At 42.6% G+C, this 14235-nt stretch overlaps 1 protein-coding gene across 1 annotated transcript in view; it reads left to right on the top strand.

The window, feature by feature from the left end:
- LOC117055955 (collagen alpha-6(VI) chain-like) overlaps window positions 1-14235 on the top strand; it is a 93043-nt gene that overhangs the window by 62329 nt on the left and 16479 nt on the right. Inside the window, exons 24-31 of the mRNA XM_033165923.1 lie at window positions 931-993; window positions 1240-1302; window positions 2255-2317; window positions 4137-4199; window positions 5141-5191; window positions 9621-9656; window positions 10946-11008; window positions 12232-12294. Of these exons, the coding sequence (XP_033021814.1) occupies window positions 931-993; window positions 1240-1302; window positions 2255-2317; window positions 4137-4199; window positions 5141-5191; window positions 9621-9656; window positions 10946-11008; window positions 12232-12294 (465 nt within the window). The remainder of the gene's footprint in view (window positions 1-930; window positions 994-1239; window positions 1303-2254; window positions 2318-4136; window positions 4200-5140; window positions 5192-9620; window positions 9657-10945; window positions 11009-12231; window positions 12295-14235) is intronic.

Here is a 14235-nt window from a genome sequence, read left to right as displayed (position 1 = left end):
CTGGGACCACCAACTCTACAGAGGAGACAAGTACTTATTTATGGACATGTTTATAATTCTCAACTTTAGTCAAAATATAACAATGCAGGATACATTTGTTGTTGTTTAGTCATTTAGTCGTGTCCGACTCTTCGTGACCCCATAGGCCAGAGCACGCCAGGCACTCCTGTCTTCCACTGCCTCCTGCAGTTTGGTCAAACTCATGTTGGTAGCTTTGAGAACACTGTCCCACCATCTTATCCTCTGTTATCCCCTTCTCCTTGTGCCCTCAATCTTTCCCAACATCAAGGTCTTTTCCAGGGAGTCTTCTCTTCTCATGAGGTGGCCAAAGTATTGGAGCCTCAGCTTCAGGATCTGTCCTTCCAGTGAGCACTCAGGGCTGATTTCCTTAAGAATGGATAGGTTTGATCTCCTTGCAGTCCAAGAGTCTCCTCCAGCACCATAATTCAAAAGCATCAATTCTTCGGCAATCAGCCTTCTTTATGGTCCAGCTCTCACTTCCATACATCAATCACTACTGGGAAAACCATAGCTTTAACCATATGGACCTTTGTCGGCAAGGTGATGTCTCTGCTTTTTAAGATGCTGTCTAGGTTTGTCATTGCTTTTCTCCCAAGAAGCAGGCGTCTTTTAATTTCGTGACTGCTGTCACCATCTGCAGTGATCATGGAACCCAAGAAAGGATACAACATATAAGAGTAAAATCAACCAGAGTGTCCATAAAAACTTCAAAAAAATTAACAAAAAGTCATATTGCAAAACAATACTGTCTAAACAATATAGTATTCAAAAGTGGCAGGTTGTTGCTGTTTTGTTGTCGAGGTTGTGGTTGACTGTGCGCAAGATCAAACTTCATTTCATTCACTCTCACAGAATGCTGCAGGTCAGAAACGCATGTTTCCTTTAGTTCTTTTGTCTTCTCTTTGACAGGGCCTAAAAGGAAATGAAGGTGACCCAGGTCTTCCTGGGGAGATGGGGCTACAGGGAAACCAGGTAATATAAATTTGTGTTCTGTCGCAGTTCTTAAAGGGATGTCTTTTCAAAGCTGAATTCTGCATATCGTAGTGACTGACTCTCTGCAGGTTGTGAATCGAAACAGGCAGGCACTGTTTCCAGTAGCCATCATGTATTGAAGCGGTTGATTCAACAGGCCAGAGTCACTAAAATAAGGCTGCATCTGGGGCCTGGTCAACATGCATCAAAAACCTATTGTACTTCTTTGTCTCCTTTGTACCTCAGGGTACACCAGGTTTACGAGGAATACCTGGACCTCGAGGACTCCAAGGCTTTCCAGGACCCCAAGTATGTCTTAAAATAATATATCTTACTTCACCAGGCTTTTTTAGTCCATGGGAACATTTGCAAAATGGAGAAACTGTTGCGGGTACCACAGACATAACCAATCGCACACCACAACCCATTCTGCTGTTGGCTTCAAGAGAAAGCTTCTTGCAAGCCTAATTTCAGCAGGGAGAGGAGGAGACCGTGTGGGCCCCAAGCGAAGGCCTCTTGCCTCTTATACATTCCCCAGATATTTCTGTGCACGAGTATTTTGTTCCTAGTCACGGGTTTTGTAGTCTACACTCTACAACTGTAGTAGAGCGTCCTGACTTTGCTTATGCACTGTATCATGGGTTTTTAATTTTGATCTACGCAAAATTATGTAGAGTGCTTTTGAGCCTGAATTTTGCTCATGTGCATTGATGATGATGATGATAATACCCAAATTGACTGGGTTGCCCCTGCCACTCTGGGCGGCTTCCAGTGATTTATATGTGCATTTCAGCCAATGCATGTTTAAATTTGCAAGCTGCTTCTAGGATCATTTATGGAGATCCCTGTTCCTAGTGTTCCCTTTCCCCCTATCCATCCAGTCTTCTGAGTCATTTCAGCTCCCCGCATCTCCAAAGCTTTCCTCTGAAATGACTTTCTCACTGCTACTTTCTCTGAACAAGTAAAATCCCTCAAAATACAACTTTGGGGCCTCACGTTGCCTATTCATCTGCTCAGCTGCATTCTATCATAAGATGTGGACCGACACTTTTAAAAGACATAAATGCCTTTAGTGTATATATGTGTCTACAGTTCTATGATTCTATGTCTGCCTTTTCTTCCGTAGTAGTTGAACAGACATCATTTAGGACTGCTGAGACCTGGATGCGATTATAGAGAAAACACAAAAGCTATTTAACTGGCTGCCAATGATTGCTGTGGTTTTCTTAATGTGACTTTCGATATGTGTTTCTGATTGGAGGGTAGTCAAGGAATTGATGGCGCACCCGGCTCCATGGGGAAAGAAGGACCTAGAGGTCAAAAGGTAAGAACTGATTTCAACAGTACCTTTTGTGTTCCAACAAAGTGTCTGAACACCTTTCTTTTGAAGTAAAACGCAGCCTTCGTTTTGTCCAGTATAAAGAACAGCCCCATGTAGCAATTGAGCAGGGCTGTGAATATTTTTGTACTTTTATACTCGGTACAAAATGTATCTGGAGCTGGTCCTTTGGAACATGCGAGTCCACTTTTGTATCAACTTCACTGTCTGCTGCCTATTTGTCTTGCAATTCAAAGCACTAGCTAACCCCTCGATGAATGGCCTAAATCAGGGGCCGCTAACTTTTGGGGGCTGGTGGGGACATACGGAACTTTGAGAAAATTCCTTGGGCGCCAGTTACAAAATGGCCGCCGTGGGATGTGTGGCATAACACAAAATGGTGGCTGTTAGGGGCATTGTATGACACAAAATGGCAGGGCAGAAAAAGAAACAGCAACACAGAACAGTATGGGAAGGCTCCCTGTTATCCCAATAAACGCTGGATGAATGGATGGATGAATGAATGAATGAAAAAAGTCGCCCTCACACCTCGCTGGCATTGGTGGGCACCCTTGTGCCCATGGGTGCCAGGCTGGCAACCCCTGCCTTAAATGATTTGGGAGGAGGTCAGAATACTTAAAAGGGCTGCCATCTTCTCCTAAGATCAGCTGAAGAGGATTGTGTGTGTGTGTGTGTGTGTGTGTGTTGCCACTCTGTTGGCTCTACCTGGCATTGGTGGCACCTAGGCTACTGTTTACCTCCCTGCCTCCCACCCTGTTCGGTCCCCTGCTCAAGCTCACTAAACTTCTCTGGAATGAAAATGCTGTTGGTTGCTATCAGCTGTCTTTACTTCAAATGACTCACCGAGTTGTGGAGCTCATGGTGGTGATCATCCATGTCTAACATGGGTGTGTGTGTGTGTGGTATTTTAAAATAAAAGAAAATAACTCTTACAGGTAGCCTATTATTTGGTACCATCTGCCATTTAAAATAAGTTAGGGTTGCCATCTGTCCAGTTTTTCCTGTGATTCCAAACAGCGAAATTAGTATACAGGGGGAAATTTTGAAAAATCAGCAAAATGTCTGGTGTTTTGCAAACAGAACCAGGAGGCTCAACAACTTTTGGGGCGATCCCCCACCCCATATGCTCTTTGTGTCTGGATTTTTACTACAGTGGTACCTCAGGTTACAGACGCTTTGGGTTACAGACTCCGCTAACCCAGAAATAACGCTTCAGGTTAGGAACTTTGCTTCAGGATAAGAACCGAAATTGTGCTCTGGCGGCACAGCGGGAGGTCCCATTAGCTAAAGTGGTGCTTCAGGTTAAGAACAGTTTCAGGTTAAGAATGGACCTCTGGAACGAATTAAGTTCTTAACCCGAGGTACCACTGTACTTGAAATATGGCAACCCTAAATAAGTTCTGTAGACTTCTCTGGCCCAGCCTTTTTCTCATGGCGAAACTTGAGGCCTAGTTTTTCTATAGGTGGGTACTAGGATGAGGTGCTAACATGCCCCTTCTCACATGTCTGAACATTTCACTCAAAGCTTCATCAACTCTAATGGTAGCCAGTGTTTCATATAATCAGCAGTCTGTCAGGGAGAAGGCTATGTCTTACATAGTTTTCTATGTAAAGGGGATTATTTTGTCTGGAGGAGCTATCCATTATGGAAGCCCCTACTTTCAGTCTGTGGCAGTACAGACAGTCCTAAGTTCACTGCCTCATTGAGAGCTAGACTATAGACACCAAAGCAATACAATTGGTCTATACTATTGGTCCGTATTTAATGGTTAATGGTTAATCTCTGTTTTGTACTGTGTGAAAGGGAGAACATGGTGATCCTGGAGAAAATGGCCAACGGGGGCTACCAGGACCAAGAGGCTTGACTGTGAGTTTTGCCTTTCTGATTCTGAGTCTTGATGTTTGTGACTGAATTTCTCTCCGCCTCTGAAAAAGAACTGTTGCTCCGTTTGATTTTCCTTCATCCTTTTTCTTCCTCTACTGGAAAGTCATGTGTCTGTCCATATTTCTGTCTGGTCCCTATGCATTTGGAAACCTCTTGAGATATCATTGGCAAACTTGGCACGCTGGTTCCCAAGATGGAGGAACTTAAAAAATAAATAAATCTATGAGCCGCCATCTTGAATCCAGGTGGCAGACCAAAACATTCCAAACTGCACCAATTTGGACACTTTTTAAGAAATTGCTGCAGGATCTGGCACAATGGTTCCCAAGAGTAAATCCACAACAAGCAACTTGTCCTGTAGAATGAGTGAAATATAAAAAGTCAAGATGTGCCAGGGGTACAGCTTGTGGGTTTCATGCTAAGATGCCAATATTTTCTTCTCAGATACATCCATTTGCTATTGCAATCAGGATTTTGTCCCAAAGCCCTGCAGAGACTTCAGAGTCCCATTTTTACAATCAGGGGAAGCCCAAGATAATTTGCTGCCTGAGGCAGACCGGTAAATGTTTTCTCCTTCCAATCTATCTGAACAGTACCTCAGGCTGGTGGTGTTGTTTTGGCACTAAAGGAAGAAAATCCACAAGCTTATCAATAAAAACGCAATAATAATAATAATAAACTTAGTGATTAAGGGTTGTGTCCAGAGCTGGTCATACCCAGAGTAAGACACACTGAAGTTAATGGACATAGCTAACTCAGCTCCATTTGTCTCATCCGGTCTAATTTGAATAGAACTTAGCTGAATGCAATCCTAGCAATTTGCTGTCCTTTCATGACTCTAACTACACTCATTCTGTCTAATGGTAGGGCTGGCCCTGAAAGTCTTTTTTAAAAAATTCTTTTGATTTTTCTATTCCTTGCAGGGGCTAGATGGTGACAATGGCTATGGTATACGAGGAAGAAAAGGAGCAAAGGTGAGAGCCATCTGTGAAGCTTCGGTCGCAGTCAACTATCACTCTTCAGCAGGGGTGGGGAACCTGTGGCCCTACAGATTTTTTTGGACTACACTCCCATGAACCTTGAACGTTAGCTGTACTGGCTGGGGTTAATGCGAGTTAGAGTCCAGTAGCATCTGTAGGGCAACAGCTTCACCATCCCTGCTATACAGCAACACAATGATGATCATCACCAGCATTGATGACAACCACTAACAGCAGGCGGTACAATCTTTTAGGATGTCTCTTATGGAAACCTCATTAAAAGAAAACGAGAGTGCCCTTGCACAGATTTCTTTAGTTGCTGTTGGGCTTGTGCAGATGTTCCTGGTGGATTGTGCCTCCAATAGTCATATGGATTTATTGAGCACTGTTGAATAGACTCATAGAATCATTGAATTGTAGACTTGGAAGAGGCCACAAAGGTCACCTGGTCCTGCAGCGCAGGAATCTTTTTTTTTTTTTAATAAGAATTTATTGGGTTTTAACAATAAAAATACACAAATTACACACACTACAAAAAAAACTACAAAACAAAAACTTACACACACTTACACACACTTATTTATCTATCCGTATCCTCTTTAAAATCATTATTTTGGGACTTCCTCACGTCCTCTCTTCTGCGTTCATTTCTAATCTTCTTTAGTAACTTTGTAACATTGTAAAATCTTCTTTCTCACAACTAATCTTACTCTTACAATTCAAATCATCTTATACCTAAAATCTTAATCCTAATGAAATAAACATTATATAACTCCAATTTCTTATAACCTCCCTTAACTTAACTTCTGATTACTGTAGCCTAAATCTCTTCTGATTCCAATTTCAAATTTTTATTAATCACATCCTTTCAAATAATTATATATTTATTCCAATTCTCTTACACCGTTTCCCCCCTCTTTTTTTTTTTGGCCAATGTGAGGCTCAAACCCACAACCCTGAGATTAAGAGTCTCGTGCTCTACCGGCTGAACTAATGCACACATTGGGGATTCTCATTTTTTGAAAACACAGCCCATGCTTGCCAACCAGTCTGTTAAAAGTGCCCCTGATCACACTTGCACCCATACATGGATGTATGCAGGGGCGTAGCAAGGTAAATTGGTACCTGGGGGCAAATTGTTTTTTGTCACACACACACACCCCCCCAGAGGCGTAGGAAGGTCAGGTGGTACCCGGTGCGAAAAATATATTGTCACCCCCCATTAATCCCCCCCACAAAAATGGTTTTATGTTATTTCATATTTTCTTACAAAGGAATAGTAACAAGTAATAATAATAAAAAACTTTTATTTATATCCCGCCCTCCCGGGCCGAAGTCGGGCTCAAGGTGGCTAACACCAGATACATAACATTGGTATAAAATCAAACAATAATTAAATTACCTCCTGAAAACATCTCAAAATCAAATTAAAGTCTAATTAGATGGCTTTCCACAGGGTCAGGGTTGGGAACAGTAAGTGCTCCACTGAACTGAAATTTCAGCCTTCACGACATAGGAAAACAGTCAAGTAAACAGCTATTTTGGTGGAGGAGGGACAAGATATTAACCTATATGCATGAAATTTCACATATAGCTATATAATCCCTAGTATAGTAAGATAAGACCTTTGGAGCAGGCATTTTAAAAAAGTTTTTTATGAACCGCCCTAGTAAGGCAGTAATTGTTCCTTGATAATTTGTCACCCCCTCCATTATGGAACATGGGGCAAACCACCCCCACCTTGCTACGCCCCTGCATGTATGTCACCACTGCGAGCAGTTTCCAAAATCTTGGGTCTGTTTGCCTGCTTGGGTGTGGGAATCCTAATCTTTGTTAATGCAGGGATGCTTATTAATTTACTGGTGGGGATCAGAGAAGCGTGCTTGTGGTGACTGCATGCAAAAAGGGTCAGGAGCAGAACAAAGCAACGCTTACATCCAAGTTGTTATGCTTTGGTAAGGCCAGCTCAGTGGTGGATCTGGTGCCTTGTGAGAGGCCAAAATCCTGGAGCCCTCCCACCTCCTTCCCAAAGCTGGGAATGTGCTAACTAGGCTTTGCGAAAGAGGTGGGAGGACTCTGGAACCCTACCAGAGCCTCATGCCTCTTTCCCAAAGCCCAACGCCTCGCTTTCTGGGCTTTGAGACAGCGTTCAGGGCCCAATGCGTGCACACCACTCGCAGAGCCCTAAATCGCCCCATCCCCAGAAGAGAGGGCAGCCAATTCGTAGTGCTTCCTTTGTCATTCTGGCTCAGGTCCTGGCTTTGCGTAGTCACATGTGGAGTGAAGCTTTATGAGACAAAGTGCCAAGAGGCCTCCTTCAGATGAGAGTGAGGCAGAGCACCTTGGTAACGTTCCACTGTTGATTGTGGACAGCGCAACGCCACAAGCACAACCCATTCCATAATTGACAAGGGACCCATGTTGCTGAATCATATAACAAAATAGATTCCATTCGAAACCAACATTAAAAGCCAGTATAAATGTTTGTTTTGTTGCATTACCTGGAGATCTGGATATTTGCCTGCCGATTTTTTCTAGTGTCCAAAACAAACAGTGGAATGGAATGCAACACTCAACACTTCCAATGCATGATAAATAGTTGTGATTGGGAAAGAAGCACGGCAATCTTTCCTATATCAAGTATAGTATTCTGCAGTCTGACGGTCGTCCAAAAACTACAGAGGGAGATGTATAAGGACTAATTTCATGGAAAGTTAGTCCTTCTGGTGGAATGTGGAAGGATGCTTTGGCAGGCCAAATGGATCCTACCGGCTTTATTGTGACTAGCTCAGGATTCGCTCTCCTGCTCTTTCTTTCACTTGCTTCCTGATGGTGCATCAGTGGTGTAGCGTGGGTTGCCAGTGCCCGGGGCTGGGTGGGAGGGAGGGAAGGAAGGAAACAGACAGCATACGCATGTGCATTCAACTGCCTAAAGCATCTGCGTTACGCAGGAGATCGCAGTCGTAGAGATAAGAAGAATTGTTCCGTTGTCTGGCGAGGTCATTTCCTGCTTTGCATGGAGAAGCTGTTTTCAACAGAGCCCAGTGTTGGAAGCACTTAGCTGTATTGAGGCAGCACCGGGTGCTGAAATTGCACGCCCCTAACAAATTTTGTGCCCAGGGCAACCTCCCTGCAATCCCCTCTACACTTCACCACTGTGCTGCATTAATGATTTTGACAGTGCACTAATCTGCACCTCCATTACTGCATTATTCTACCTCTCCTTTGATGCCAGAGTAACTCACCTGGGCGACTGGTGTAATGTCATTGCCTGTGACATTTTCATGTGCTCCACCCTATTCAGACATTATCCTTCATATGATTAGGATCATACGGAGGAAGAGAGGAGCCTTGCCCACTATACAGTACCAGCAGATCAGGTTTCTCAAGCTGATGGTTAACTTTTCTAATGAAGCAGATAACTCAGTTACTGTTGGTTTGGCCATGAGATGTAAGAAAAGCTGCCTGGGATATGACACCAGACACATTTGATGACAACTTGGCTTTACTCAGAGTATATGTGGGATGTAAACACAGAGCAGTCAAAACATGCCATTGCTAGAGTGGACATGAAGGGTATCTCAGTCCTCCAGCCAAAGCTTCCTGTTTACCTGGACTGAGATAACTTCCTGTGTAACTAGAGGTGGGTGTGGTCTCACCTGTATACAAAACTCTTGAGACCAGATGCCACCTCGCTCTTTTGGATTCGTCTCTTCAAGGAAGAACACCTTAGGACAGGATGTTCTCATGGCTTCCAGCCAAGAGAGGCCAGGTGAAGCCTGCTCCCTTATGGGAGGTAAATACATGTAAATACATTTATCTAAGCTAGCCTGCCTTCTGAGACTGTACTGTAACTCAGGATGAAAACTGTGAGTAAACTCTTTTTATACTTTTAAAGAAGCACTGTGTTGTGCCTTTACTTTTAAGAGGGAAGAAGGGGAATATACCTGGAATATATATGTTATTCTGAGGCTTTAGCAAGCCTGTGCAACCATTTCTGCTGTGCTTTAGAAAGGGAATGCAACTTTGCAAAGTTTGGAGCTGGTTAACACAAGCTGGGATAGGATATCTTAATCAATATATCCTCATCCACATTCCTAAGCATTCCCACAGTATACCCATTGAAATGAATGAACATGACTATGTATGGCCCATTCATTTCGATGGGCTAGCCTTGAGTAAAACTTATATAACATATATAATTGCATTTGCATTTATAGTTAAAATCGTTGCATATGTAAATCAATACAACACACACTCCAATATAGATACCAAATTGCAAATGTGTTTAATCTATATATATATAGAGAGAGAGAGACATGTTTTCTATTCTTTTTAAAGCAACAGCAAAGAAAAGGTTGTGAAACAGCCAGCAAGGAAGTCACATGAGATCAAAGTTTTGTTTCTGTTTCTTAAATTCCAGGGGCAGCCTGGATTTCCTGGAAACCCTGGACTGCAGGTATTGCATATACTCCTAAAGTGACTCATTTATGTTTCCTGTATGGGTTGTTTTGATGCGGGTGGCGCTGTGGTCTAAACCACTGAGCCTCTTGAGCTTGCCAATCAGAAGGTCGGCGGTTCAAATCCCTGCGACGGAGTGAGCTCCCGTTGCTGTGTCCTAGCTCCTGCCAACCTAGCAGTTTGAAAGCACACCAGCGCAAGTAGATAAGTAGGTACCCCTGTGGCGGGAAGGTAAATGGCATTTCCATGTGCTCTGGTTTCTGTCACGGTGTTCTGTAGCCCCGCAACCCCATATTTGCCTTTGACTGGACTTAACTGTCCAGTGGTCCTTTACCTTTAGATTGGTACACCCCTTAATTTCATAGTCTTTAACTAGATGTGTGGATTGGGGCCATGGTTCAGGGTGAGGTGGGGAGTCCTAACACTTTGACCTTGCACCACAGCTCTGGTCCAGTTCGGAAGCCACAACGTGGCTAAACACATACCCCCATTCTCCTCTGCAGCCTATAGCAGCTTTGGGACAGCAGCAGGACAATGTACTCCCCACTGGTATAAAACTTTCTAGCGAAGAAGCAGCTCTGATCTTTGCACACATTAAGCTAGATTTGGGGTGGTGACATCCTGGCCAGAAAGAGGACCCTTGCTGTTGAATTAATCCTTATGTATTTAATACAATTGAATGGATTATTGTTTAGACATGAAGGTTGCTTTGGAATACAGTGGAACTTCTATTTACGACCATAATCCGTTCCAGAGGTCGAAATGGGTCGCTGGGAGAGGCGCCGTTGTGTGCAGACGTGGGCGGCGATTGCCCGTTTCTGCTCATGTGCGAACAGTGACCGCCGTTCTTGCACATGTGCGAACGGCGGCAAACCCACCTGTTACTTCTGGGTTTGCGGCGGTCACAACTTGGAACAACCGTAAGAAGAGACGGTGGTAGATAGAGGTTCCACTGTATTGCGATAGATGCTATGTTTTGTTATATTGATTATTCTCATAATTAGAACAAAATACCAGCATAATTAACATATTCAGTATCAATAAGGTTTTTTCCATTCTCTGTTAGCTGCTTTGGGTTTCCCTCAGGAAGGAAAACGAGGCTATGGGCAATAAATGAAACGAACCCGTTGGACTAGGTCTGCCATAGAAGGACAAAGGCACGCCACACACAATGGCTTTGATCCAAATTAAATTTATTTTTGTGCAAGGAAAGGATAAGCAATCCAAACAGGAGCAATATTCAGCTTGGCTCTTAGCTGCAAAACTCTACTTCTGATTCCTTTCTAGGGAGAAGATGGAGATCCAGGCATTCCTGGAGATAAAGGCGCCAAAGGAATTAGAGGACAACGGGTGAGGATGATAAACGATCCTAAGCGGTTTGATATGTGAGAAAGGAGAGTTCTCTTTATAACGGTTCTTAAAACTCCTGATGGTTTCTTTCAGATGCCTATGAGCATGGTTGCTTTCAGAAGCCGCCCAGAGTGGCTGGGGAGACCCAGCCAGATGGGCGGGGTACAAATAATAAATTATTATTATTATTATTACTATGGCTAGAATCCAGTCACCGCAATTTGCGACAGTCTATTGCAGAGGTCGGCAATGTTTTTTGAGGCTGGTCCGGTCCACTCCCCGGCAGACCTCACAGTGGGCCGGAGCGTGTGTGGCCATGCGTGCGCTCAAGTTATTTCCGGCGCTCTTCCGGTTGGAAGAGCGCCCGAAATAGTGTGTGTGTATGCGCACAGGCGCTCCTTCGTCCAGGAAGTGCGCCAGAAATAGCGTGTACACACGCGTACGGGCGTTCCTGTGGGTGAGGAACGCTATTTCTGGCGCACTTCCAGGATGGAAGTCGGTCCCTATGGTGAGAAAAAAAAATGGCGCCGTGAAAAAAGCACAGAATCCCCACACCAATCCATGGAACAGGTTGAGCTGCCGTTGCTCGGTCCCTGCTCCTGCCCACCTAGCAGTTTGAAAGCACATCAAAGTGCAAGTAGATAAATAGGTACCGCTCCGGCGGGAAGGTAAACAGCGTTTCCGTGCACTGCTCTGGTTCACCAGAAGCGGCTTAGTCATGCTGGCCACATGACCCAGAAGCTCCCTCGGCCAGTAAAGCAAGATGAGTGCCGCAACCCCAGAGTCATCCGCGACTGGACCTAATGGTCAGGGGACCCTTTACCTTTATGAAATTCCCTGTTGCAAAACGCGCCTAGAACAATGGGAGTTTTGAACGATGCTTGAGAAAGAAGAAGCTCATTTGCTATATTTAGCAATATTAAAATAATGTGAAATAATATTTAATCCACAGCTGCCTTACTTTATTCACAGATAGAGAACTGGGGGGGGGGGGGGAGAGGGGGAGAGAGAGAGAGAGAGAGAGAAAAGGCATTTCACTGGTACCTGAAATTTCATTTCAAGGGAGCTGAAATTCTCCAAGAGTTTGGAAGGGACCTAAAAAATGAAACTTTCAAAAAATGGAATTTTCAGCCAACCCAAAAAACCTCCAAACCTTTTGCTTTCACTTATGAAGACTGAAACAAGTTGTGTTATTTTAATGGAGCCTTTGCATTTTTTTAAAGGGCCTTGGTGGAACACCAGGAGCAGTTGGTGATCCAGGGCGCTGGGGAGAACCTGGAAGAATGGTAAAAGAAATACAGATTAATATTATTTTTTAAATTTTTTTATTTAATTCTTTAAAAATATTCATACATATATCACATATACACATGAATATATACATATACAAATTTACAGCTTACATTTCCAACAAAAGAAAAAAGAAAAAGAAAGAAAGAAAAAAAGTAGGACAAAAGATAAAGGAAAGAAAAAGAAAGTAAAAGACAAAGAAAGGATGATAAGAAGAAAAAATAAAAGAAAAAAAATGAGAAAAACAGAACCCTCAGAGATCAGAGGGTTTCCACTTAAGATACTTAATTAAATTCCAACAAGTACTTCCGCTGCTTTAACAACGTTTCCTGATCATTAATAAATCTCTTGTTATATCTGTCTTTTTTATATTATATCTCGAGTTGTACAAATGTTGCACTCTATACTTTACTGATCTTAATTCATCTCCTCATTCTAGACACAACCAATATCTTCCATTCATTTCTTGTTTATTCAAATAGTCGTTGAAGTATTTCCACTGGTTTTTAACTATATCTTTTGATGTACCTCTAATAATATTCGTCAGCTTCGCAAGTTCCAGATATTCTGTTATTTTACTAATCCACTCTCCTTTTGATGGTAATTGATCTCCTTTCCAATATTTCGCAACTAGCGTTCTTGCAGCAGTTGTCACATAGAGAAAAATACTTATTCTATCTCTTGGGATTTCATTGTTTACTAAACCCAGTAAATACAACTCTGCCTTTTTACTGTATGATATTTTGATCAACTTTTGAGTTTCTTCATGTATCATATTCCAAAAATACAGATTAATATTGAACTGTGGAAGTACATTATCAAATTATATTTTCCCGGATATAAACAAACATATGGCTATTAGTTTCATCTGCAAAATCAAGAGCACAGTATAGAAGCAGCTTAGTGTTGAATTCAAATCATGCTTTCCTTTTCAAAGTTGCTCCACATATGTGTGAAAGAATCTGGGGTGGGGTAAGGAATGATTTTGAGTTCAATCTAGAATATTGATAGCAACAGCAAACTGTGGATATACACAGAAATCAATTTATTCTGAACTGAACATTCTCTCCCATGGACTGTATCATTCTACCTGAGGGGTAAGGCATTTTACCTTACAGAATTACGATGTGTGGAAAAATATACTAAGTATTCCCTGCATCTGTGCTCTGTGAAGGAATACCAGCATTGAAAGCTGAAGGAAGCATTGCAAACTGTCCTGTTGGAGAATCGTGATTGGTTAGGGAATATGACCCAGTTTGCATGTAACGCTTAGCCAAAACATGACTTAGGAAGCATGGATTCCCAGAGAGAGAACTTTGCTCCTTCTTAGGTGGCGAGCCAAGTCACAGCTTAATTTTGTATTATGTCTCTGCCCCTGACAAACCGTAAGAATTATAGAATCAACCTTGGCTGGAGCCAGATAAGCCAAGAATTGTTTTTTTACTAGGGTTGAGGGGAAAAATTGCTTTGGTTTCCATCTTAAAGGCAAATTTGCCTATCTTCACTTTTCCAAAGCAATACGTGAGATCAAACACAGTCACCCATTGAAATTTACATGTCTCCCTACTTTCTTCAGCCAAGTAATGTGTTCAAAAACTAGGCTTGTTGTATTTCAAGAAGTGAAGATCCGGACACAAAAGTGGTTGAGTATTTTGTTGAGCTTTTTTCGGGGGAAGGGCAGGGAAAGTTGGGGTTTTTAAAAACTTTTTTAAAAGCTATTTTTTTGGAAATTCTCCCCAAAACAAACTTTTCCAATACGGGCTGCCATCCACCCAGCTTTCCACAGACATTTTAACCGCTTTTTAACCGCTTCAAGTTGTGCCCATAAAGGCATATATTAGTGAAAATAACATACAGAAATTATACTAAAGGGAAATTGCATGCAAAGATGTGTATATTAAGCAAAATACATCTATTAGGAGAAATCACACAAAAAC

This window comes from Lacerta agilis, chromosome 12 (genome assembly GCF_009819535.1).
Source record: "Lacerta agilis isolate rLacAgi1 chromosome 12, rLacAgi1.pri, whole genome shotgun sequence".
Taxonomy (NCBI): Eukaryota; Metazoa; Chordata; class Lepidosauria; order Squamata; family Lacertidae; genus Lacerta; species Lacerta agilis.
The sequence above is the reverse complement of the archived record's forward strand: the minus strand, read 5'-3'. Positions and strand labels throughout refer to the sequence as shown.